We start from the raw sequence: 26531 nt of genomic DNA, 5'->3' as shown, positions 1-26531 counted from the left end.
AGTGACATATCATAGAGCAATTGCAGCTCAGCTACCGCCCCGGACTATGTGGACCTTTAACATCAGGGAAATAGTTTGGAATGATGGCAAGGTCTTCTTTTGTGGATAGGCAGACTTGGATCCAATGAGGCTTAGCAGCGGACTAGTGAGCAGTCGGTTAAATGTTCCAGGTTGAAAGAAACCCGCGCAGACACACCTGGGGTCTGCAACCTCCCCCTTGCAATGCTAGTTGGTAGGCATTAGGTGTATTAATGCTTATCTTCTCTAAGTTTTTATAATTAAGTCTACTCTATAATTATGCCCCTTATTTTCCTAGGTTATATAACTTATCCTACTTTTCCCTCTAATAATCTAGGGGGGAGAGAAACTAGTATTAACTCTAACACTAATTTTCCTTAACTATTACTATTTCTATTATTATTATTACTACTACTACTATTATTAACTTTTAATAGCTCTAAATTTTAATTAGCTATATTTTAATAATTAAGTCTAGGTAGTTTTAGTCTTTTTTATTAGGGAATAAATTACTTTAAGTTATTAATATAGACTTTTTGTGTTATTTCTCCTTCTATAGATTTAATTTTATATAATACTAATAATACTACTTTAATAACCTTTAAAAGGTTTCTTTATATTCTTTAGAATTTCTCTTTAAGCTTATTTTCTTTATTCAGTTTTTCCTAAATAATATTTTCTATATAAAATATCTAAGAAGTTTTTTATAGAATTTTATTATTTATAGCTTTTATCTTTTAGGTATAAACTTATTCTCTTCTTTCCTTCTAAGAATTAATCTGCATTAAATTTATTTCTTATTTTAACTTCTTAATATAGTTTATTTAGTTCTTAATAACTTTATCTTTTATATTTTTATATTATAAGTATAGTTTAAATCTTAATATTACTATTACTAAGCTAGTTCTAATAGTTAATATATATTTATTATTAAGGTTTATTACTACTATTAGAATTATTTAATTCTATGTATTTAATAAGTCTCTATCTCTCTTTATTGCTTATTTTATTAGTTAGTTTTTAATAAGTTATATATTGCGTTCTACTAATTCTATAGTTAATAAGTAGAAGATTAAGCTAAATGTAATTTTTATCTTATGCTTCTATATTATTACTTTAAAGTTTAAGTTCTTAAAATAGAATTTATTATTATAATAAATCTTCTTTAGCTATTTTATAATTAAACCTTAAGATTTATTCTAAGTTTTTATAACTATATTTCTAGTTGCCTTATAATAGAATTAAGCTATAATAAACTAAGTTATATAGTTAATAATTACTAGTATATAAGTATCTTTATTCTAAGCTACTAAAGTAATTAGTTCTAAATAATTTATAGCTACTAGAGCTTATAGTTCTAAGATAGTAATTATTTTTAAATCTACTCTTAGCAAATGTCTCTCTATTTATTAATACACTAGATATAATAAATAATATACTTCTATATCTTTTATTTAGTCTAGCTAGAAGAATCTACCTTATAGTTTCTATATAGTAATTTCTAGTTTAAAATAGCTAGATATATTATAAACCTTTTGTATCTTTAATAGTATATTCTCTACTAAAATATATTCTGCTAAGAATTTATTTTATTCTAAATAACAAAGTATTTAGCAGAAAACTCTATACTTTAATAAATAGTATTTAATAAGTTTTTATTATTCTACTAGTATAACTTAGTATCTATAAATTATAGCTATAAGCACCTCTCTATACTATTAGGATTTAAACTACTTCTTAAGCTTGTCTGCTAGTTTCTATATTATATTCTAGTTCTATAGGCTTCTCTCTAGTAGTATTTATTTATTTATTAGATTTCCTTCTAGTAGTCTCTGCTTTCTATTATTCTTAATATTTATTAAAACTTATACTAAATATTTTATTATAGCTAAAGTAACTTTTACTTTTATTCTTCTTTTTACTAAGAGAGGTTCTAACTTTAAGTTGTCTAGTATTCTTAATATTCTATCTATAATTTTTATAATCTTAGTAGTATTAGTATAATAAATATACTCTACGTTTAACTTCTATAAAATATTAATTTATTGCGCTATCTTTCTATATACTTCTATAAAGTTAGCTATAAAGTTAATAATACCTTTATAGTTAGTATATACTTTTAAGGCAAATAGTAATCTCTCTACTAGCTATTATATCTCTTTTAATTCTACTATAATTATATATATCTTCTTCTTAAGTATAGTATATCTCTTCTCTATATTAGTTAACTTATAAGATATCTATATAATAATTCTAACTCTTAAAAAGTTAGCATTTATAACTAGTATGCTAAGTTCTATATTTTTTAATTAAAATAAAACTTCTTCTATCTCTATATTAAAAGCATTAGTTGCTATATAGAATTATATTTTAAGTTGCGCTCTAAATATTATATTTATTTAAATACTATTATAAATTTTTAGAAGTATAGCTTAAGCCTCTAGCGTCTATATTAAGTTATTCTAAGAGACTTCTTAATATTATATTAATTCTCTTTCTAGTTTTATAGTCTTTAGTACTTTATAGAAAAATACTCTCTTAATTACTAAAACTAAGTCTGCCTAGCTTAATATAAACTTTCTTAGAAATAGTATTAAGTAAATAAAAACTAAAATCTTATTTTATAATTTTAGTAGTCTTTAACTAAAATATTCTGCTAGTAAAGCAAAATATTCTCTATATTTATAAGTAGGCCTAATTTTCCTATCTTCTAGAGAGTAACTAATATAGTTTATACTTAATAAAAAGAGTTTTGTCTTTTGTCTGCTAAGACTAATTAGTGCTTATACTACTCTTAGAAGGTATTTCTTCTATAGAAAATTAAAATAATTCTCTTAATTCTTAGATTCTAAATAATAGTTATCTATATAGATAGAAAATAAAGTGTAAATATCTTCTATATATCTTAGTATAGACTTTATCTCTATTTTATCTTTAAAGAATAAGTATCTAAATGCTATATCTTTAAACTTAGCATAAGTAGCTAGAGATTCTATTAACTCTTAGAGTATATTATTATATTAATATATACTATTTAGTTCTATAAATACTATCTTATATTTATTTATAAGTTTAATCTCTATAGCTTAAAACTTATTTAAGGCGTTAGCCTAAGAGAAAATTAATAAATATCTATAATACACTAAGTTTAAATCTACTTCTATATTGTAATATAAATATTCTATCTTAATAGTTTTGCTGTTAATATTATAGTAGCTATATACTACTTAAAGTTCCTTTAAACTAGGTTTATCTATAAATAATATTAGTGCAACTTATAAAGAATCTCTCTGCTAGATAATTCTAGCTTTTTCTATAGCAGGGAAAACTTTATATATTAATTCCTAATATAGACTACTATACTAATATCGCTTACTAGAGAGCGCACTAGAAATTAATAGAATACAGTATTATAATAAATCTATTATATAAATATCTTTAAGACTAGCAATAAAACAATCTTAGTAGGTATAATATAGCCTTATAATTATATAGTATTAGTTGTTGTCTTCTGCTAGGTCTTTAAGTGTAATATAGAAGTTTTTAAACTATAAAACTATAGTTTTATAGTGTTAGCTAGTTAATAAGTAGTTTATATATAAATTTTAGAATCTTAAGAGGTAGGCCTTAATTTCTAGTTTTTCTATATAAATTAAAGTAGAGCTGCGTCTATATATATTTATAAGTTCTCTACTTTCCCCTTATGCGCTATATTCTATACTATAGTTAAAGCCCTACTACTTATTATTATAACTACTATTATAACTATTAATACTTATATTAGAAAAATAATATCTACTAAATAAAATACTATATTGCTATATTCTATATATATAAGCTTCTTTAATTAATGTTTTAAATTGCAATTAAGTTTGTTCTACCTTATTTATTCTAAGTACTATTAAACAAAACATTTTATTTCTATGTAACTATAAGCTTATATTAATATTCTATCTTAATATATTTATATTTATAGTATTACTATAGACTCCCTAGAATTCTATTAAGTAGCTTTAACTAGACTTTATCCTCTTAGTTAAGTTAGAGAAATTAGTATTTATATAGAGTTTTTCCTTTTCCTAGGAGTTATTCTTAATTTTTAGTTTTCTTATATAAATTAGCTCTCTATTATGTCTAGTTATATTTATTTAGTATTTATCTATTTATTTTAATTCTATGTTCTCTAAATAAGCAATACTATATTTATCTCCTCTTATAAAGAGGTTTGTTAGTTAATTTATATAGTAATTCTGTCTAGTTAAAAGAGACCCCTTAATTTCCTAATTCTCTATATAAATCTATTAATCTCTATATTATAATATATCTTCTAATAGTTTGTCTAGTTTCTTTATATTAGTTCTGCCCCTTAGTATGTTTAGTAAGTTTAGCATTAATTTCTTGCTAGAAGAATTATTAAAGTTCTCTCTATTACTTATATCCTCTTCTTCTAGTAGATAGGCTTTAATTTAAGCTTTTATTCTTACTATATTATAGTTGCGTCTTTCTATATAGTATTAATGCCTCTTATTATTATACTAACTAATTTATCTAGAATATCTATTAGTTTGTTTTATCTTTATCTCTAGAATTAAGTATTAGTCTAAGACATTCAAGTAATAATATATTCCTAGGCTTAAAGTTCTTCTATTTTAATCTGCTATATATTATTTTACCTAATTTTATATAATACTTTAAACTATATTTACTTGTTTTCTAGGCTTTTTATATAAATAAAGTAATAATAGTTTTATTTCTATTTAATTATTTAAAGATAGTTTATAAGTATTTATATTCTAAAGAATAGCTTGCGAATTTTTCTTATCTATGAATTATAACTATTTAGTATATACTATTCTTATTTTATCTATAAATTATAATTATTTAGTTCTTGCTATTTAATTGTAATAATTCTATAAGTTATCTATATTAGTTTAGTTAATATTTTATTTTAGTAGGTTTTACTTTATATCTAGCTTTAATTAGTTTATAGTTATTTTATTCTCTCTATATAATTCCTTATATTTATTTTGTTTTAATTCTAACCTTTATTGTTTTCTATATAAACTGTAACTTCTAACTATAACTAATAACTTCTATAAATAGTTGCTAGCATTACTACTTATAGTAGTTAATTTTTTTAATTTTAAAGATCTAGATTTTAATTTATTTACTTGTCTGTATACTTTACTATTAAGTCCTTTTAAAATCTATTCTACTTCTTTAATAATCTCTTAGTTGTCTTCTATAAACTCTATATTTTTGTCTAGTTTAGTTCTTATAGAAAGTTATTCTACATAAGTCTATATAAATATATCTAGATATAGATATAATAGAATAGTCTGTATTTATTCTCTAGCTCTAGTAATAGTTAGTTTCTCTTCTCTATAGTATTCTACTATATATATATAATGTAACTATATCTTTTCTAGAAGAACCTTTTAATTTTATTAAGCATTTATAATATAGAACTTTACTAGTGCTAAAATTCCTCTTACTATAGTATTAATATATATATATACTATAATATAGTATTTAGTATTATTTGCTATTTAAATTAGTTTACTTTCTTTTAATTGCACTAATAGAATTTTATGCTTTATTATAAAATAATAGCTAATTAGTTCTATACTTAATTCTCTATTTACTAAGACTAACTTTAATTAGTATTTTTCTAAGTATATAATAATATATTCTAGAGTAAATACAACTTATCCCTCTAGTTTTACTATATTATTATAAGCTATTAAATTAGTATATTCTAAGACTACTAGCGCTTTTATTAAATATTTAGGTTTTATAATATTCTAGAAAGGTATAATAAAGCTATTTACTACTGCTTTTGCTGTATTACTCTTTAATTTCTTGTAATACTATATTAAATAAGTTATTTATTATTATAAAATAGAAGCAAGTTAAAGAAGTTATAAAATGCTAATACTAAGCTTTATGTCTTTTATTTGCCTTTCTAGATTAAAGGCTAGAACTTAGTATTCTTTAGTTGCTTTAATTTTTTCTAATTCTAACCTTCTCTTTATAAGTGTTTTTATTAGTAGTGCTTCTTTTATCTAGATCTTCTTTAATAGTAGAATAATTAGAGCTAGTCTAGGCAGAAAGTCTAGAAACTATTTATAGAATTTATCTCTAACTTTCTCTAGGTATAATTACATTATTAGTCTAAGTTGCTTAAACTCTTCTAAAGTTATTTTCTAGAGCAGCAGTATTAGTTATAGTAATTAGAACAATATAGTATTTATTCTAGACTATCTCTTTAATATTTCTAAGTCTAGAAGTTCTCTTATTCTCTTCTAAGTCTAGTTATTAAAATAAACTCTAGGTTATTAAGATAGTTTGATTACTTTTCCTAATAGTCTATATAAGTTAGAAGCTTCCCTAGCTTTACTTTTATTTCTTATAGCTATATTAGTAGAATTTATTATATTTAATATATTATCTAACTTCTTAATATATAGTGTTTTATAACTAGGAAAATTTATTATATAAGTTTAAAGTAGAGTCTTAAGTATATATCTAAGTAGTAGAATAGTATTTTATTAGTTCTATTCTATATTACTAATATAGTTAGACTAGATTCTTACATTAAGTTCTTAATATTTATCTCTCTTTATCTGCAATAAATTCTATTGCTATTATTTGCGTTATTTCTTAAACTTCTCTAGAGGGCATTTGTCTTAACTTCTATAACTATACTCTATATATCTCTATTTACTACATAAGAAACACTAAAAGAAGTCTAGATCTCTCTAGATGTTATTTCTTAGTTCTAGGAGATTTCCTAGAGCTAGTAATAATAGGACTTCTTTTCTAGAATTATTATTATTATAGAAGTTTATGTAATTTCCTTCTTCTATTTATTAATTTATATTCTAGTTATTATAACTAGACCTTCTATATTGTCTGTATAGTCTAGTTAATTTAGAGGAGTTATTTTATGCAACTTAGAAAGCTTCTAACTATTTAATTAACTTATATATCTTTTTATCTCTCTTTACTTATTGTTCTGCTTATTATTTATTCTATTTTATTTAGTAGTTTATTAATGCCTATATTAAGTCTATACTAACAGCTAGAATTAGTTCTCTATACTATCTTGCAATCTTCTTTAAAGTAGATAACTAATAATTATATAAAATAATCTTAAGGTCTGCTATTATTAAACTTTTTGCTGCTATTCTCTGCGTCTATTTATCTAAAGTAAATAAGTAATTAAATACTTATTTTTATAACTTACTATTTATTTCTCTATTAGCTAAATAAGTAATAAAGTTTATAAGTAAAATTTATTTTATATTTATCTTTACCTTTAATGCTAGGTTTTCTGCTCTTTAAATATATACTATTAATAATTTACTTTTTTCTTTAGCAAAACAGAAAACCTCTTATCTTATTGCAACTTCTATATATAAGTCTAGGTTAGAAAACTTTTTAATAAACTTAGCTAAAAGAACATTCTATCTTTATTCTTTATAGTTTAAATCTTTATACTATACTACTACTCTCTCTTTTAACTTATAAGTAAAGTATACTTTTACTAAAGTTTCTATATATTCTAGTACTCTTACTAGAGCTGCTATAGTATTATAGTAGTTAATATAATTTTATGCTAGTCTATTCTTAGAGTATTTAGCAAAAGAAATTCTACCTATACTTTCTATTAAATAAAAACATAAAGTATTTATAGTTTCTATAGATAAAGATAATAACTATCTTTCTCACTTAATTAATAGTAGTAAAAATATTAGTAAGACTTCTTCTAATAAATATATTAAGCTAGAGAAAAGGTCTTTTGTAAAAATCTATATTAAAGAATAGTCAGAACTTAAGTCTAACTTTAATAATTCTATATTTAACTAGCGTAATATAGAAAAGAGTTATATCTTAAAGTCTTTTAAATATTTCTAAGTAGACATTTATCTTTATTAAATAAAAGAGAATTAAATTAAAGGTGTCTTCTAAGAAGAGTTAAAACAACCTAAATAAGTCTATCTAGAGCTAGTAGATAGTATGCAAACTAAAAGAAGTTATAGAATAGAAATAATATTACTATAATTCTTAGAATTATAATAGTCTCTATTATATCTATATTAATATAGGCAAAGTAGGTTTATTATTAGTTAGGTTGTCTGTCTTATTTAGTTAAGAAGAAGAAAAATCTAAGTATAAGTTTTTTAAAAGAATAAAGGTTAAAAAAACTATACTTATTTATCTTCCTAATTACTATTTCCTAGAATTACTAACTATTCTTTTCTATCTCTATTTAATTTACTAACTTCTTTCTAAGTTCTATTATAATTAAGTCTATTTTATTACTTACTAAATTAAACACTAATTAAATATTTCTAACTAGTTAAAGGTAGAGTAACTATAACGCAAAGTAGTCTATATACTTATTAGTTAAGTAGGGTTTTTTTGTGCATAAAAACTATTGCTTCTAGTTCTAGAGTAGGTCTATAAAGAGGTCTCTAGAGCTATAAGTTTAAACTCTAGTTTGTTAGTGTTTAGTAGCTCTTCTAACTGCCCCTCTAGATTTATAACTTTAGTGCTTATTGCTAGAACTCTAGCAGTTGCAACTACTAACTAGAATTCTAGCAGCTATAACTATTTATACTAGCAATATATAAATAATTGCAATTAAATAGAATAGTAATTTATTCTCTCTAAACTCTTTATTATAATTAATTCCTCTTGTTCTTATAAATTTATTATATATTATTTATTATATCTCTTATATATTTATATATATTATATAAATTATATATTCTATATATTTTGTTACTTTATTTATTTATTAACTTTATATCTAAAGTTATTTAACAGCTTTAATAAGCCTAAGTCTTTAATAGTAATAGCTGCTATACTATTTCTTTATATTTATTATAGCTCTTAAATTATCCTTAAAGTTAAATAAAGTAGTATTTTATTACAGTATATCTAGCTATCATCTATATATTTTCTTAGATTCTATAGTTTATTTAGTATTAATAGTTTATTTTAACTATTATTTTCTCTAACTTTAAAGAGTGTTTATAAACTTTATTTTAAACTAAGAGTTCTAGTTATATATCTGCAAATATCTAATTCTTATTTTAATTAGTTTCTAGTTCTAGTTTGTCTTAGTAGTATTATTCCTAGCAGTCTTCTATTAAGACTATTTTTGCCTAATTTCTCTTACATTCTGCAGTATATATAATTCTTTAGTATTCTAATTCTATAGTCTTATATTTCTATATATTATCTCTACGCTTTAAGTCTATTTATATTCTTTTGTAATTTTAATTCTATAGTCTTATAATTCTATATATTAACTCTAGAAGTCTATTCTTACGTTTAAAGTCTTATATATATAAAAAGTCCTAGTTTCTCTTATTATAATTCTAACTCTATAGTTTTAAAATTCTATATTATTTATAATTTCCCTTATCTTTCCTCTTCTGTTCTTAATTCTATAGTTTTAAGGTTCTAGAGATAATCTATCTATATATTTATATTAACTAAGTTTTAAGTATTTATAAATTAATTCTATTTAATTTGCTATTTCTTAATTATTTTATTATAAGTCTAGTTTCTATTTATTCTTATTATATTATATATATCTTTATTTTTGCTTCTATTAATTTATATATATTAATATATATATACATACTATTTATTCTAGGGGTTTACGTTTGTTTATAGTATTTCTTAACTTTATCTATATTAAGTAGCAGTAATAAAGCAATTAACAACAAAAAGAAGTCCTAGTCTTATTACTAAAATATAATGCTAGTTAGTAGGCATTAGGTATATTAATGCTTGTCTTCTCTAAGTTTTTATAATTAAGTCCACTCTGTAATTATGCCCCTTATTTTCCTAGGTTATATGACTTGTCCCACTTTTCCCCCTAACACCCTCAAGAATTAGAATCACACTCTAAACGACTAGGACATTCTCTAGTGGCACGGGAATCACGTCGGTTGAATTGCCCGAAATCCTCGTCAGAAAATTTGCGCAGGTCAGAGAGATACCCTGGTCTGCCGTAGCGCGCTTTATTGCGGTCAGGTTCCCACCTCTGGTCTCTTTCACCCTCCTGGCTTGGACACTTTGCGTTGTCGAGACATTGTCGACGGACTACGTCTCTGCTTCCAACTTCCCCGCAGCCCTTCAGCCCCAGACCCGACTGATCCTTGGAGTGGTATTGCATTGAATCATCTTGGGTTGTCAATATCGGCTGTGGGCGGCCTTCTACACTAACTCCGTCTTTTGTTTAGGATGCGCGTCTCGACTCGCTGGTCTCGGCGCCAGAGGGAGGCGACTGCCATCTTCCATTTGCGGAGCCGTTGGAGACACATATACGAGGTTCGTGTAGACTTATCTCTGACTTGTTTAACGGTTGGCCAACACAGCGTTGTTATTGACGGCTGGCTGCGCGACGCACATCCCCTATCAGTCTCTCCGTCAAGATGGTCGATACCTCCGTCCAAACAAAGCGTCAAAGGATCCAAATGTTGCCCAACTGCCATATCGCAGAACCATACAACCCTGAGAATCTCCGTCATCCTTAAATAGTTCTCCGTCTTGGGATCCGCGTCTCTAACCACAGACATCCGTGGAGGCTCGCAAGTTGTAGGCGATGATGATGTTGCTAGTCCCATCACCCTTGCCATGTTCATGGACATGCCAGTCGAAGATGCACGCCAAAACATGGCCTACTTCCGTACTTCCTGCCCCGTAGGAAGTAATAGATGCGCCGTCAGCGGCAAGGGGCGAGGACGGTGTGCCAGCTCAGCGGACCGGGCGTGCAAGCATGTCACGTCGTGCCCCGGCAACACTATCACGATATCCTGAAGCCTTCAGCAGTGAGCACAAATACAGTAATCGCTGCCTTGATGAGGCTTGGCGCCGCACATGGTTGGCTAAAAACGGCAAATTTCTGTCAAAGACTCTTCGTGAGCTGTCCGACCTTCGACTGATCTCCATCCATCTAGATACGCTGCGAGTCGGTATTTTTGTTCTATTCGATTTCTTGGAAGAATATCACGGCCGCACTGCCCAGCTACCACCGAACGTGGATCGCAGCGCTTTACGCCATCGCGAGGCCTCAACCTTTGTGCAAGTGCAGCCATTTGGCGGTGAAGGGAAAAGGGGCTCCGTTTACGTGTAACAACTACGTCGGCAGGAAGTGAGGGGCCGAGACGGCAGCGCTGGTGGAAACGCCTCGACTAGAAATAAATTCAGCATCTAGGCCGATTCGAAGGATCGTCTGAGGGTTTATGCTGTCAAACTGAGGTGCCAGCTACCCTTTCAACGTATGGGTCGACGTAATTTCTGATGCTAAAATATTCAAATCTCCTAGCCTTACTTGTAAAAGATGTGAAGCCTGTCCAAGCCCACCTCCACGGTTACCCTAAGCAATCCAGAACCATATCCTCTCAAGCCAGTTCCTCGGCTTATTCACCTCCCACGTCCCCTCCAAACGATCAATTTCCGCCTTTCCCGACCAAAGATCCATCTCGGCCAAGCTGACGAGCCGCGTCCCCACGACAGACTTGTACCCTAAAAATAGAGCCAAGAAGATGGGAATATCAATGTAGGGCGGCACCAACGTCTTTGCGGAGAATTTACCGGGGAAAAACGCATCAAACCCATTGAACAAGGCAACTGCGAGACAAAACACTAGGGCGAAATACGCGAGAAACGGCTGGAGCGGCGCCTTGTAGGGCAGCATGGCCCTCGAGACGCCCTGTTGGCGCAGGCCGTGATAGAAGCGGAGGTAGGTGTAGCAGACGCTAGCCCAGACGATCAGGGTACTCACGGCGCTGAGGTTGCTGATCCAGAAGAAGACTTCTGCGGAGCGATTGTTCGCGTTCAGGTACACGAGGCAGCTCAACGCCGTCGTGGCAGCAACGCAGCCGTAGGGCACGCCAAACCGCTCCCACTTGAGCACGGAGGGCGCCTTGTCGTCCAACGCGGCGGCGTAGAGCACGCGTGTGGAAGCGTAGAAGAAGGAGTTCCCCGCCGACCAGGCAGACGTCAGGATGACGGCGTTGATGACGGAGGGCAGCGTCCTGATGCCGGCGTTTTGGATGGCAATCACAAAGGGGGACTGCGCGGCGCCAGGGGCAGAATTCGTGATGGCGTTGAGGAGCTCGGGGTCCGCCGACGACACGCACAGGCCGACGAGGAAGACGGACAAGACGTAGAAGACGGCGATGCGCCAGAAGACGCGGCGGATAGCCCTGGGGATGTTGCGGCGTGGGTTCTTCGTCTCGCCCGACGCCACGACCACCATTTCGCTCCCGCCATACGCAAAGGTCGCCTGGACAAAGACCTTGCAGAAGGCGAGGAGGCGGCCCAGCGCCCCGTCCTGGAGGTACGTGTTCATGGGCCCCGGGTGACGCCAGTAGCGGAAGCCGATGGCGCGGCCGGCGGGCGAGCCGCCCAGGGTGATGATGAACATGAGCAGGATGAGGCCGACAATGGTGACGAGCTTGAGGGCGCCAAAGACGAACTCGGCTTCGGCGTAGACACGCACGGGCAGACAATTCACCAGCACCATGGCGGCGAGGAGGGCCGTCATCAGGGCGGCCTTGGGCACGGCGTTGGGCCAGTAGTCGACGACGACGCCGCACACCGTCACCTCAACGGTCACGCCAATGGCAAACTGGTACCAGTAGTTCCAGCCGAGGGTGAAGCCGAGGGCGGCGTCGACGTAGCGCGCGGCGAAGATGGGCACGGCGCCGGGGACGGGAAGCCAGGCGGCCATTTCGCCGAGGCTGTTGATGACGCAGTAAAGGTTGAAGCCCGTCACGGCATAGCATATCAATGCCGACAGGGGACCAGCGAGCGACAGCACTTGGCCGGTGCCGACGAAGAGGCCGGTGCCGATGGCGCCCGAGAGCGCGAGAAACTGCACATGGCGGGACTCGAGCCGTCGGTCGAGCTTGCCGATGTGCTGTTGGCGCCGTCGGAGGGGAGGTTCAGCCTCGGGCAAGGTTTCTGAATGGCCCGGTACTGTCGGGGACGTCGGCTGTATTGGGTCGGCGGGAAGGGCCATGACGGGACCTCTTATTATACAATACTTGGACGGCTGGTGGATGAGGGTACTCGAAGCGTGGCCATGATGGAACCCCCCGCACTGGTGATCTGCAGCTTGTAGTTGCACGGGGCTCGAATTCGGACGAGCTGATGCATGGTTGGAAAGGGGACTGAGTTGGTCCGTGTTGCTGCTGCAGCGCTGCTTGCCTTGTTCCCCGGCGCATCAACACCTGGGCGTGTTTGGCCATGATGAAGCCGTCGACGATGGAAGCTGGTTTGACAGTCTTTGTGTCAGCGAGTCATGGGCCAACAACCGCCGGGTCGAATTTGGCTAAAACATCAACGACGGTCACGTTTGGGTCTCGTTGGTCCCTCCCGATGGCCGACCAAGCCAGCATGGTAGGGACTGTGGTGGTTGGATACATGAACAAGGAACGTCTACTAGTTTCGCACCTTCTGGGTAGGTGATGGATCAAGGGTGCCGATTCGGCCCTCTTTGAAGCCGTATCAGGCCACGGCAATTTTCTTGCCATTGCGTAGGGCTTGGCCTGCTCGAGCTCTCCTGGTGGAATTTCTCTGAATACCGATCCGCTGCATCGCTCCTTTGGTCGTGCATTCGTGCGCCCAGGAAGCAGTACGCAGCGGCTTAGTAATACAGACTGGTCGTGACCGTCAACGTGACTCGCGGCGCGGAGATGGGAATGCGTTGGCCGGAGATGTGCATACACATGTGGAGGTGCGAAAATCTCGCGAGTCAGGCAGGACTCGGGACTCAGCTTGGAATCAAGGCAAAAAAAATAGACAAGAAAACAACCCAATGCGCAAGAACACGTGTGTCCTCCGTGCGCGCGCTGCGCTTTGCAAAACGTGTCGAATTGAGTTTTGGTTTACAGAGTAGTCTACGCCACAACTAGGCTTGGCATTTCTTGTCCAAGTGGCTTTGCGAGTCTGTTCATTGGCTGCGTTCTGCTGACTCATGGGGACGTTCCGATTTATTCCCCTTGTATGGTTTCTGCTCCCGCAAGGCTTCCGCGTCGTCGCCATCAGCCCACTTTCGACATCATGCCAAATCGCCGTTGTGACTACCCTTTTTTTTTCTCCCGCGTGATTTGCAACCTGAGAAGGAATCAGCCGCAAATCTAGCATCTCCGCATCTCCGTTGCTTGCAAAGTTGATTCTATTGCAACAGTCTGCAGCATATATAAAGCCCCTGGGCTTGCTTGCGTTGCGCACTTACAAGATGGTGTCCTCAATGAAGGATTGGAATCGGCCCCCGGCAAGCCAATCACATACTCACTTTTACTAAACCATAGTCCTCTTCCCGTCTTTGTCTTCGTCTTCGTCTTCGTCTTCGTCTTCGTCTCCCTCGACAAAAAATCTGGCTGTATGCGCCCCTCGCTGGTCAGAATGGCCCTCACAGCCCAGCAGATAGCCACGGTCAAATCGACTGTCCCCATCGTCCGGCAGTATGGCAAGACCATCACCGACACCTTCTACAGGAACCTGCTTGGTGCACACCCCGAGCTGAAAAATTACTTTTCTCTCAAGAACCAACAGAGCGGTGCGCAGTCAGCAGCCCTTGCCAACGCCGTCTTTGCCTACGCCTCCCACATTGACGACTTGCCCAAGCTGAGCGACGCCGTCGAGCGCATCGCCCAAAAGCACGCCTCTCTTTTCGTCAAGCCCGACCAGTATCCCGTTGTAGGCAAATACCTGTTGGGCGCCTTTGCAGAGGTTCTGGGGAATGCCTTGACGCCAGAGATTGCCGAGGCTTGGGTCGCCGCCTACGGCCAGCTGGCCGATGTCTTCATCCAGCGGGAGAGGCAGCTCTACAGCGACGCCGGCGAGTGGCAGGGCTGGCGCGAGTTCAGGGTTGCCGCCAAACGAGCCGAGACGGAACACATCATCAGTGTTTATCTAGAGCCTGTTGACGGGAAGCCACTGCCGGCGTTTCGGCCGGGCCAGTACGTGTCGGTGCAGATCCCGCTGCCCGAGCTTGGTGGGCTGTTGCAAAATCGACAGTTTAGCTTGAGCGTTGCTCCCGAGGACAAGATGAAGCAGTATCGTGTGTCTGTCAAGAAGGAAGCCGTGGAGCCTTACACCAGACGGGACCTCTCCGAGGGCAAGGTTTCAGGCATCGTCTGCAACAGGCTACATGACCGGTACGACGTTGGCGACGTGGTCAACGTCAGCCCCCCTCGCGGCGAGTTCTTCTTTGACGACGCTGCCGTGGCGCCCGCTGCTCCTGTTGTCTTGTTGTCGGCCGGTGTGGGTGCCACGCCCTTGGTCTCCATTCTCGACTGGGTTCTAAAGTCGCCCAACGCCTCGAGACGTGTGACCTGGGCGCATGCCGCGAGAAATTCTCACTCTGTTTGCTTCAGCAAGCACATTCGCGATGTTTGCGAATCCAATCGCAACGTCAAGTCTGCCTTGTTCGTCAAGAACATCGCGGACGTTGACGAGCAGGGCCGACATTATGACTTTGCCGGCTCCATGGACATTGACAAGCTTGCAGAAGAGGGCGCCTTGTATTTGGACAACAAGACGACCGAGTATTACACCTGCGGCCCCGAGGAGTGGATGATCAAGATGAGAGAGGCGCTGACGAGCAAGGGGGTGGCTGTGGGCAAGGTGCACCTCGAGGTGTTCAGGACAGGAGACGTCTGAGTGAGTGCAACCGCGTGCATTTTTGGGCGTTTTGGCATTGCATGTAGAATGCACAAGTAGAATACAGGCAAATTATGCATTGTCCCAATGGGTTGACAAAAAAATTGTTTCATTGGCTCTTGTACAGTCACCGTGGCCTGGGTGCGCGTCAAAATACTCCGTACAAAAGTACGTTATGCACGTTATGCGCAAAGTTTATTTGTGACAAATCCTCGCTCGCCCAGTAAGCGCGTCCAGCTCCACCGCCCACCGTGCACCACGCATTCCGAAGCACGACTGGTGACGTCGTCCAAACTCCATGGGCTGGTTCTCCATCCACCTAGTAATCCTGCAAACCAAGTGCAGCATTCATTCGAACCCAAGCCCCTCCGCTACCATGCATTTGACTGCGTAATCGACCTCTCCTCCCAGCATGCCGACGCCATCTGCGGCTGCGCGTCATCCCAGTCACTAGTCCCCGCCAGGAAACATCAGAGAATTCGGCATCCAGCAACTTTCTCTCCCGCGCACATCATGACCAAAGATCCGAGTCGGCCCCAACTGGTCACCCTCCAGAAGCAAAATGTCGGCAGCCGGACGGCGTCCTCCGGCTCGTTCCACGCCGGTGCTCCCATTCCCACGTTGAGCTCGTTCCGCCGATCGTCGTCGACGCACAAATACCATACTTTCCCCGTTCAGTCGCCAAAAACGCCACGAGGGCTTCCTGTGCCCGTCCAGGATGCAATCTCCGAGTCCTCGGGCCAGTCGTCCTCCAGCGGCGAGGGTGACGAGACCCCTCTGCCCGTGCGACAGCTGCTGCTGCTGGCCTTCCTGTCCATGTCGGAGCAAACAGCCCTCAATTCCATCGGCCCCTATCTGCCAGAGATGGTCGCTTCTATGCCCGGTGTGCCCAGCTCCCAGAGCGGGTTATACGTCGGCCTGCTGGCAAGCGCCTTTGCACTCGCCCAACTGTCTACCAATTTCCTGTGGGGGTACGCTTCTGACATCGTGGGTCGCAAACCGGTCCTGATAGCGGGCACCTTCTCTCTCATGGGCTGCTTCTGTGTGTTTGGCCTCTGCAAGGAGTACTGGCAGATGGTGGTTGTACACGCGCTCATGGGCATGCTCAATGGCAACGCGGCCTGTGTTCCAGCCGTCCTGGGCGAAGTTACTGACCGGTCGAATCAGACCAGGGCATTCACCTATTTGCCTGTCATATACTCGCTGGGCAGCATTACCGGTCCCGCGCTGGGGGGTATTCTGGTCAACAAGATGGGGTCAGAATATCCCTATCTCGGGCCCAACCTTGTCGGTGCAGCGATGCTCGCTGCGAGCATCGTCGTCGTTGGCATCTGGTTCGAGGAGACGCTCGACGAGTCAGGCAGGAGCCCCTGGAGGCCGGCTTGGATCAGCCGTCTTGTTGCGTGCGTCGACGGCTCCAATAAGCCCTCTGACCGTAGAGAATCTTGGAGTTCGCGCTTGGCAGAGGCTTCAGCATCACAGCAGCCGCTTCTGTCGTCAAGCTCATCGACGTCATCGTCAATTGACCAAGAACGTACCGAAAATGATGGCAACGGCGTCAAGGACAATGGTTTCAATGGCCGTCCTGTCTGGAAAGACCTACTCAACCGTACCACCGTCATCCTTCTCGCCACATACCTCGTTTTCCAACTCTCCAACATTAGTTTCAACAGTCTTTATCCCATCTTTGCGTCCGCCCCCGCACCAGCCGGTCGCGATTTGAGTCCTCAAAAAATCGGCTTCAGCCTTAGCGCCGCTGGCCTCGCAACCATTGCGTTTCAAGCGTTCCTCTTCCAGCCAATCAAGTCCAAGATTGGAAACTTGGGCTCTTACCGCTATGCTTTGCTGGGGCTCGGCATCAGTATGATTCTGACGCCCTGGGTGGGCTACCTCGATGACGATCCGCCGTTGAACATTGGCAGTGGTCGACTGTGGTTGTTCTCTGAGTTGGCTTTGGTCCTGATCTTGAAGAACATTTGCGCAGTGGGCGGGCTGTCAAGCGTAATGCTGCTTGTAAGTTTTATTTGACCCATCCCCCCCCCCCTTTTTTTTTCACACCCCTTAAATCCTCAAATCTAAACAACAAGCAGATTACCAATTCTGCGCCGTCACACGCCAGCCTAGGCACGCTCAATGGCGTCGCGCAGACGTTGTCGGCTCTAGGGCGTAGTTTCGGCCCGTTTGCGTCTGGCGGTCTCTTCACCCTCTCAGTCAACATTAGACCCAAGGGGGAGGCTCTGGCGTGGAGCTTGTTTGGTGGTCTGGCATTAGTAGGCTGGGTCGTCTCAATGTTCATAGTGGGGGAAGGACTCGAGAGCGAAGACTGGTCGGATGATGAAGCCGAGGCGGCTTAGAGAGGGGTGGAAGAGCCAGGCAACAATTCTTTTTTCTCTGCACCATTACGGGCTACGGCAACCGTGACTGGTACATATTCAACGATGCGTGAGAAGCTCGCAAGGCGCTGGACAAGACAGTCCAAGGGATTGTTCGGTCAAGATGTACACAAGAAAATGTCAACGCCTAAAGGAATGACATGTTCAAACCCCGATTTCGACGTCATTGTTCCGTTCTTCTTGTGGGGGCCATGCAGGGTTTCTAAACACCAATTCTTCGCTGCGACCAAGGCTCAAACCACCGACACGATACACGCAAACAGTTGGCCAGCTGGGCAACATCGGCTGCAGAGGGCATCTCGTTCGCCCTCATCGGTTTGCTCACTCCGATTCCAGACGTGCGGCCCCGGTGGCGTGTTGCTATTGATGACGACGATGATGGTGGTGGTGGTGGTCTCGGCCTTGCTGAATATCAATTTCTCGCTAGGACCCGGTGCGCGACATTCGCTGGCTTTCTGTACTTTCTATCGTAAGCCACTTATTATGTAGAAATACAAGGCTCGTTGCATAGAAATCACGTCGTGCCAACTCGGATCTTTTCTTGTCCTCCAGACAAGGGCCAGACCAAGGGGAATCCGAGCTACATGAGTAAATGATGGGAGCAAAGAGGAAGGATCATGAACGCCCTTGGCTCCTTTTTCCAGGGAAATTGAACGGGTTTGGCCAAGATGGTTCGCCCGAGTGTATTGGATGCATCTCCCTATGGCCAGCAAGGAGAAAACATGCATGTAGTCCTATCCTAGTTCGTTGAACGTGCCGAGGTGCTGTATTCTATGCGGTAATGCCTGGGGGAGACTTGCTAGATACTTGGGCGTCCCTAAGCTTCCTCTCTGGATGCTTGCTTTTACCGGCCGGGCCACGCTTATGCGCGTCTCGGCGAGCCCATATACGTCATGAATCATGATGCTTGCATAGTAGGGGGCTGCGGCTCTCTTCTGCCAGACGAAGCGAGCTCGACTCAGAATCTTGAGCATCCGCGCCATTCTCTCACGACAAAGTGGATGTCTTCGGACAAGGAGAGCATCTGCCCGGCCGGCAGCAAAGAATAACGTCAACCCCTCGTCATCCCGGTCCCAGGCCTGGTCCAACCCAATACCCGGCGCTGCCTCGACTTGTTCTGACAATGGCCTTGGGGGAATGGGGTGGCGGGGTGCAAAGGGACGACTCCGCGAGCAAAGCAAGCAAAAGTCGAAAAGGATGCTCGTCCCACGGCTGTGGGATGGGTTGAAGGATTTATTGGTGCCTCCGCGCGAAGCGGATCTGCATCCTTGCCGCACATTTAAGCGCCCGGCGCCTGCGTGACCAATTGGAGACACCGATCAAGACGGGACGGCGTGGCGTTTGTGCTGGGGGCGGAAGAACCGCAAGCAATTTCGCGTCCCAACTTTATCGTCCTCGCAGCAAAATGCCCCCCCATGGGCGGGAAGACGCCACGCAAGCTATGTGTAACAAGGGCTGGTCTTGTAGATCAGAGCTTGGAGCAAAAAGACTCATATTGCATATAATATCGTATCGTCTCAACGGTCCTTGGTTATCCCAATTTGAAGGACCTGACTAACGAGGGCTTTATATATATGATGGTGCCTGTGTGTGTAACCTGACCAGGCAACAAAGGGGTGATGCCATTTGTGCCTTATTGCCTTGGTGCCCGAGCCCACTGGTGGTCAATGAGGCCATCGTGATAGCTGCAACCTTTGTGCATTGCAGCTAGTCATGTGGTTGAGGACCTTTTCCATGTAACAGGGAGGCAACAAGCCAAATAAAATCCTGCACTAGCTGCTCATCAGGGCGGGTGTCGGGTCTTGGGTCAGTCTTCTCGGCCGAAAGCGTACTTGAGTAGTGTGCTTAGACGACTCCGGGAGAAAGCCATGTGCCGGATTCAACGTCTCGGGTCGACCAAGGACGCCGAGGGCGCTGCTAGTTGCTCGCCTGGCGTTTTCCGTCTCGTGTCCCGGGCAGAGGAAGGCGGTGTCTCGTCGGGCCTCTTGGTGTCTTGAACAGGATTCGAGAAGACATGTCCCACGTAGGAGCCTAGCGAGCAACTAGCCCGCATGCCAACTTGTGTCCGGGCAAGGCTTGGACGTTCTTTCCCCTCTCGTCTCGTGCTGGTGTTGCACATTGCTTCTACGGAGGGTTAAGCCTAACCCTCTTGCCTTGTTTTCCACGCTCCACATTCCACGCCGTGCGTGATGGCCGCACGCGCATGCTCTGATGCATAATCAGAACATGGAGAAGTCACAACTAGTACTCCCAGCAGGGGGTACGGTCTATTTCGGGGCCATCTTTGTACATAGCGGGTGGCCAGTCAGACGTTGTAGTGCCACCTCTTTATCTGGAGGCGCACTGATGGCGCGGCTTTCTTTGCGGGCTACATGATAGTTTATTCCGTATATGAGAGCAATATCCGTGGCGGAGTAGTGTACGGATCCCTGGGCCGTGCTTGGGCAGGCCATGAGAGTGATTGAGAGGATAACCTGTTGCGTAGCTTATCAACCGCACTATTGTCAAGCGTTTAAGGGCAGAATCAGGGTGTAATTCCCGACTTGTCAAGTACAGATATAGAGTAGTCCCCCGTGCAAAGTCCTTGGGAACCACAACATTGGACTTGGACAAACGATGAGGTCAGTTGCGTTTCATCGTGGCCACGACAGTTTCCTGCACGGCAACTTTGAACGGCCACAGCGAGGCAGCCCCAGGCAGGACGCGCACTTGGCCAACGGATCAATCCGAATCTGTGTGCTCGGGGTATAGTTTGGAAGATGGCGATGAACGACGGGGCTTGACACTTGATGCGTGGCGTGCATACTGCTGCCGCGCTGGGCAGTGCACTGCAACACCAGGTTCAATGGATGATGGGTATGTATGGAATGGAAATACGAGATGGCTGTGATGAAAGCCATGTTCGTGCCTCGATCCACTCCAGCCTTTCACAAGCAATGCGCTGCATGAACCTCGGACAGGCGAAGGCGTTCAGCAATGTGATTACTATATGGCAGCGTCATGTAGAGACTGAGCCAGCAAGGTCAGAGACAAGCAGAGAGGTTGAGGGATCATCAGTCTGCTGGCGAGCATTCCAGCAAGCGCAACCCATGCATATAACAAACACACATACATGGCCAGGCCAGTCCGGTGGGACCCCTGCACTTGCAGCAGCGGATGCAATGGTGATTTTGAAAGGGAAAAAAAAAGAAAAAGGCAACTCTGGAGGATGCACGCCAAAGGGGCACTGGAGAGCCAGGCTGCAAATGCCCGTAAACCGAGACGAAGCACAGCAGTTAGTCGGTACGCCGTCGCCATTGCATAGCGCCCGTGGGTTGGATTGGATTGGATTGGATCGGATTGGGTTGGATTCTTTGGACCATGGTCTTATTTTATTAGCCTTACCAGTCCACCCCGAAGAAAAGTTTTCCAAGGGGAGGGGCCAGCCCACGTCTGGTCTCTGCTTCCATTACTCGGAATCACCCTATTTCGATGCAACTACCCCAATCAGGAGCACAGCGAATCCCTCAAACATGCCATCCACTACCTGACTGACCATGGGTCGGAGAGTGAAACTGGACGCCGTGTCGTGTGTGTCGTCAATTGCCCCGACGGCAACAAGTCGATGGCGGCATACGAGCTTCTACTGCGGTGTCGAGGAGGGCGGCGGCGGTGGCGGCGGCGGCACGGCAATTTCCAAGTTGCGTCATGAGGCAGCGAGCGCGAGCGGCAGCACAAATCGTCGGCGCCCTTGTTCATCTCGCTTCCAGATGGACTGCCTGCCAGCAGCCAGCAGGCCTGTGCAACGTTACATGCCTCGCACCTGCCATGTCTGATGTGCGCCAGGCATTGTCGTCACTTGTTGGGCACTTGAGTAGGTACTCTGTCTCTGTACGGCACCACGCCGTTCTTTCCTTGGCTGCGGCTCTGCCAACTTGTTTGTCCACGACTCAAGACAGTCAGGACTCGGGAATCTACGAGTAGCGAGTAGTTGGGGACCGGGCAGCACGCAGCACATCATCTACCTCGGAACAGCTCGGCATTTTTTCCAAGCACCTCGCGACGACTCAGGCGCCCAACACGTCAGTCATGGCCTGGTAGTTGTGCCTGCGAGCAAACACCATGATGACCCCCTCTGGCCGGTTGCAAAATCCTGGTATTACGTGCAGCGGTTTGATGGCGATCCTGGCCCACGATTGGCTGGTTCTGGGGCGAACCTGTGCCCAGGCGAACAGGCGTTTCCGAGGCCGAGGGGCCGCGCCTTCTGCATTCTCCCCGACATGGAAACCTGGACATGGAAGCGTGGACATGGAGACATGGAGACAACTCCCCCCCTCCCTTCCTCCCAACAAACCCAAACTCTGGCGGACCAGGCTAGTCGATTCGCGGAGACTGTGCCTGCTGCTCATCTTCAGTCAACTGGCAGGCGCGACTCGATGTTGTCCAGCCTCTCCTTCCTTGTCTGGGCAGGGTTAGGTTTCCATTTCCGTGGCGGTGGAGCGCCTGGCCCCGGCAGACCAAACCAAGGTTACCAAGGTTCAGTCAGACGACGGTCAGGTCACTGGAGAATGCGGGGGGAGGTTGAGCTGACGGGCCAACAGCGGAGATGACGGGGCAACCGGGGTGTCGGCCACGATGCGCTATGTTTTCCATGATGGATGATGGGCTCCTTCCTGAGGTGGCGCCCCTCGCAACTCCGCAATCCTCTCCTTCCTGCGCACGCCCGTCCAGGCTGGCTGGGATCTTTTCTGGGGCTCTGGCTCGGACAAGACGCCAGAAATGGACATGATGAGCCACAACATGCAAGCGCGATTTCGTCAACGAGATGAGACAAGGGTCAGGGCTCGCGGGCAGAGACGATCGACGGACAATCCAGTCCAGCATTGTGTCTCTGTCTCTCGTCTACTCCGAACTTGCACGGCGCGACACCTATTGCGACCAACCACCCGTCTGCGTGGCGCAGTCACTCCAGCAATTCGTGCAGCAGTTGTCGCATTGGCAAAGCGGCTGGCCACCGGGAGGCATCATGCATCATCACGTCCATGATGCATGCACCGCATGTCCAGTGATTTTCTGGTCACGGAAACACCAGCAGAAGGAAGAGAAGGCGGAAAAAACAACACCAAGGCTTGTCCTCGCCTCGCCTCCTGTTTTGCGGGCGGCTGCATCTTTTTAGCGGCCCGAGATGGAGCGCTCCAGAAACAGACGCCAAATGGCATTGTCCCTTTGCACGTGCCGGTGGCTCGTGTGCCACTGAAATCTTGTTTCTCCCATACGTATCTTATTCCACGATTAGCACTGAACCCGTGTGGCGCACTCCGCCTCTCCTTATTTTCATGTCTTGTTGACAAAGCCCGCAGGGGTCTCCGTCGCCACAACCAGAAGAAGAGGAAAAGGCAAAAATAGCCAAGACAGCATTGGACTGGACAACCAACCCAATCCGTAGGTTCGGCGGCTGGATTCCACGCACATGCAGCCGTCACTGAAAATATCCCAGGTTTCACAAATCACCAGACAGCCCCGACACCCGCCTTGGGTGTGTATTTGGAACCTGCATCGGCCGGCAGCCCCGGACCAAGAATCGGGGCCGCGAACCGTGGCAAGCTTCGACCTCCTGGACGGTTATGGCAACTCGATTGGGCCTGCCCCATAACGCCGCTTCGTACGCCGCTCTGGACTGGGAATAAACATGCAAGCCAACGCCGCTCAGGCGTCATGGGAAAGAGTCCTTCTTGCGGCGCCGCCTTCTGGATCCAAGCAGAGCAAACCCCACAAGATCGTCCGCAGCAATCTTGTCAGGAACCCCAAACTCAAACCCCGGCTGCAGAGTTTTATTAGTCGACACCGATTCGAAGACCGGTCTCGCGCCGCCCCTGAATTGGTCGTGTGGACGACTTCATTACCGCCCCCATCGGCCAGGAAACAGAATACGCCGGACATACGGAGCAACACGCCAAGGCACTTTACTTGTATGTCCAGGACGGCCGTTTTCGGCCTCTTCTGTCATCCAGTCGTCAGTCGTGGTGTCGTGAAAGACGACGACGACTACTACTGGTGCATACCGCATACTTGCTGCCACTCTTGCGTGGGTACATACGTACATGCGCCCATGCGTCCACACATCACACATACATACATGTACGGACCACGGAAACAGAGTAGTATCAACTAATCCTAATACTAATACTACACGGAGTAACCAACCTGGTGTCCACACACACCATTTCCACTCCACCTGCGGAACAACTGTGGGCCATTCATTATGTTTGTTTTTATACAACCTACCCGACTAGACCCCGTACTCCGTCTTGTCCACATCGCGGGATGCGGTGGCAAGCCCCTGGTGTGCGTGCTGGATGTGACCTAGCTTGGCTCCCCATGCCGTAAAGGCCTCCTGTCGAGCGCCGGCCTTGGTTTAGGTGCTTGTTGGACCGAGTATGGAGTAGTGCATGGGCTAGATCGTCCCCCCCGTTTCCCCATCCCCAAACTCACCCCAGACGAGTCCTTGTCATTACGGCTTCGACCAGTCCATTGTCCAGGTCATGGTTGCGGAGCAGCCTCGGCAGGCCCGCACATGAAGGAATTCAGCATCCACCTGGAGCCTGTGAAGGGTTTTTTTTTCCCTCCAAGGACCGCAACAGCCATGACGGCAAGCGAGCAAAAAGGTATAAACACCCTTCCCCCCCCCCTCCTGCTCCCTCTTATTCCCCTTCAACCCGCCATTCTGTTTTCAACCGCACAAAAACCACAATCGTTTCTGTCCCGGTCTAGCAGACTTACATTCGTTCTCACCCACAGCCACTTGTTCACTCAAGCTTCAACCGACAAGATGAAGTTCTCCAGCGCCGTTGTCGTGGCTGCCGCCACTGCCTCCTACGCCCAGATCGATGTCATCCAGGGTGTTCTCTCTTCCGTTTCGTCCGGAATTGACCAGCTTAACTCTGCTGCCAATGGGTTCAACGGCAACGTTGATGCCGTCAAGACCAAGGCTGACGCTCTCGTCTCTGCCATTAAGTCGGGCAAGACCAAGGTCGATGGCTCCAAGGAACTGTCCCTCAACGAAGCACTTCAGTTGACCGACCCCGTTCATTCCTTGACCAAGAAGGGCCAGTCTCTTGCGGACAACTTCAAGTCCAAGATTCCTCAAGTCGAGAAGGCCGGTGCTTGCGGCACCGTCCGTGCCGAACTCAAAGACATCAACGACAACTCCCAGACTCTCATCAAGTCTGTTGTCAGCAAGGTCCCCAAGGATGCCCAGAGCATTGCCCAGAACCTCGCCAGCGGCCTGACCAAGGTCCTCACCCAGGCTCAGGAGGACTTCTCCGAGGCCAACTGCAAGAACTCGGGCGGCTCCGGCAGCTCGAGCCAGAGCGGCGGCGCTTCTCAGACCTCTGCCCCCGCCTCCGCCTCCGCCTCCGCCTCCTCCGCTGCCCCCTCGTCTGCTGCTACCGAGAGCGGCGCCACGTCGGCCCCTACCGCCGTCACTCCCCCTTCCTCTGAGACTTCTGCCCCCGCCTCCGGCGGCAACTCCACCAGCTCTGTCCCTCCCCCTGCCGTCACCGCCGGCGCCTCCTTCCTGGCCCCCGCCGGTGCCCTCGTCATGGCTGTTGCCGCCGCTCTGTTGTAAATTCACCAAGTCGATCCGAAGAGAGGCGCGTGGCTCGGCGGCGCCTCCAAGGTGCGGATAATTACTTTGCCGGGACACCGGGCTGCTGTTGCTCTGACGGATGCTGATACTGTCCCAACGAGCGAAGCCAGCCATCCGTGTCAAGGGTTCTCGTGTAACATGATGGTATAAAAGATGGGAGATTTTTTCTTGCTTTTTGAAACACGTCTTTTCACTGTTATAATGGGATGTGGCGTGGTTTTTCGATGGAGGGCACTGTTCGAGGGTGCGGTTCACTACATGGTCGTTTCGATGTCGGACTTGCTAGATAGCGTCAGTTCGGTTACCTAATACACATGTCGTTTGACATTGGCAGTAAGAATTATCCAGGGTGCAAGTCAAGTTACTCGGTACCGCGTGAGTGACAAAATCTGAGCAAGAATAGTCGCCACGAGAATAGACGCGCAGAGTTGACACCGGCACAATCAATGCCCTCTCGCCGCATTGGAAGGCTCTTTTCGCACGCAGGGTGGCGTTGGCGTGGCTTGCCATTTCCGATTGGCTTCCAATGCCACTCTGAACGTCGTACTCTTGAAGCTGGCTGAATAGAACAGTTGGCGGGAAGGCGTGATTTTAGGACATGCCACAACGCCCGAGAAGCCATGGAAATCAACTCCCAAAACCTTCAATTTTCCGGCGAGGAATTCCCCCGGGACCATTATCGACGGCTCGAGATGCAACTCGACAACACCCGCGTCACAGATTGTACAAAGTTATCGGTATCGGTACGTCGCCACAAAAGCTCATTGCTCCGCCCCCCCCTTCCCGTTATATCC

At 43.3% G+C, this 26531-nt stretch overlaps 4 protein-coding genes across 4 annotated transcripts; 3 read left to right on the top strand and 1 right to left on the bottom strand.

Moving 5' to 3' along the window:
- Window positions 1–11419: 11419 nt before the first annotated feature.
- On the bottom strand, window positions 11420–13069 carry MAM_02704 (proline-specific permease; the record flags this gene model as incomplete). The annotated part of the gene is made up of 1 exon (XM_040821503.1): window positions 11420–13069. The coding sequence occupies one exon, from the start codon at window positions 13067–13069 to the stop codon at window positions 11420–11422; it is 1650 nt and encodes a 549-aa protein (XP_040680917.1).
- Window positions 13070–14457: 1388 nt separating this feature from the next.
- Window positions 14458–15717, top strand: MAM_02703 (flavohemoglobin; the record flags this gene model as incomplete). Its single annotated transcript, XM_040821502.1, has 1 exon — window positions 14458–15717. One exon carries the CDS (start codon window positions 14458–14460, stop codon window positions 15715–15717), a length of 1260 nt encoding a protein of 419 aa, XP_040680916.1.
- A 513-nt stretch (window positions 15718–16230) lies between these two features.
- Window positions 16231–18071, top strand: MAM_02702 (Major facilitator superfamily domain, general substrate transporter; the record flags this gene model as incomplete). The annotated part of the gene is made up of 2 exons (XM_040821501.1): window positions 16231–17730; window positions 17808–18071. 2 exons carry the CDS (start codon window positions 16231–16233, stop codon window positions 18069–18071), a joined length of 1764 nt encoding a protein of 587 aa, XP_040680915.1.
- Window positions 18072–24918: 6847 nt separating this feature from the next.
- MAM_02701 (cell wall protein) lies at window positions 24919–25716 on the top strand (the record flags this gene model as incomplete). The annotated part of the gene is made up of 1 exon (XM_040821500.1): window positions 24919–25716. The coding sequence occupies one exon, from the start codon at window positions 24919–24921 to the stop codon at window positions 25714–25716; it is 798 nt and encodes a 265-aa protein (XP_040680914.1).
- Between the last annotated feature and the right edge of the window lie 815 nt (window positions 25717–26531).

Source organism: Metarhizium album (assembly GCF_000804445.1).
Source record: "Metarhizium album ARSEF 1941 chromosome Unknown scaffold_4, whole genome shotgun sequence".
In the NCBI taxonomy this organism is placed as follows: domain Eukaryota; kingdom Fungi; phylum Ascomycota; class Sordariomycetes; order Hypocreales; family Clavicipitaceae; genus Metarhizium; species Metarhizium album.
This window is presented reverse-complemented; position numbering and strand designations above follow the sequence as displayed.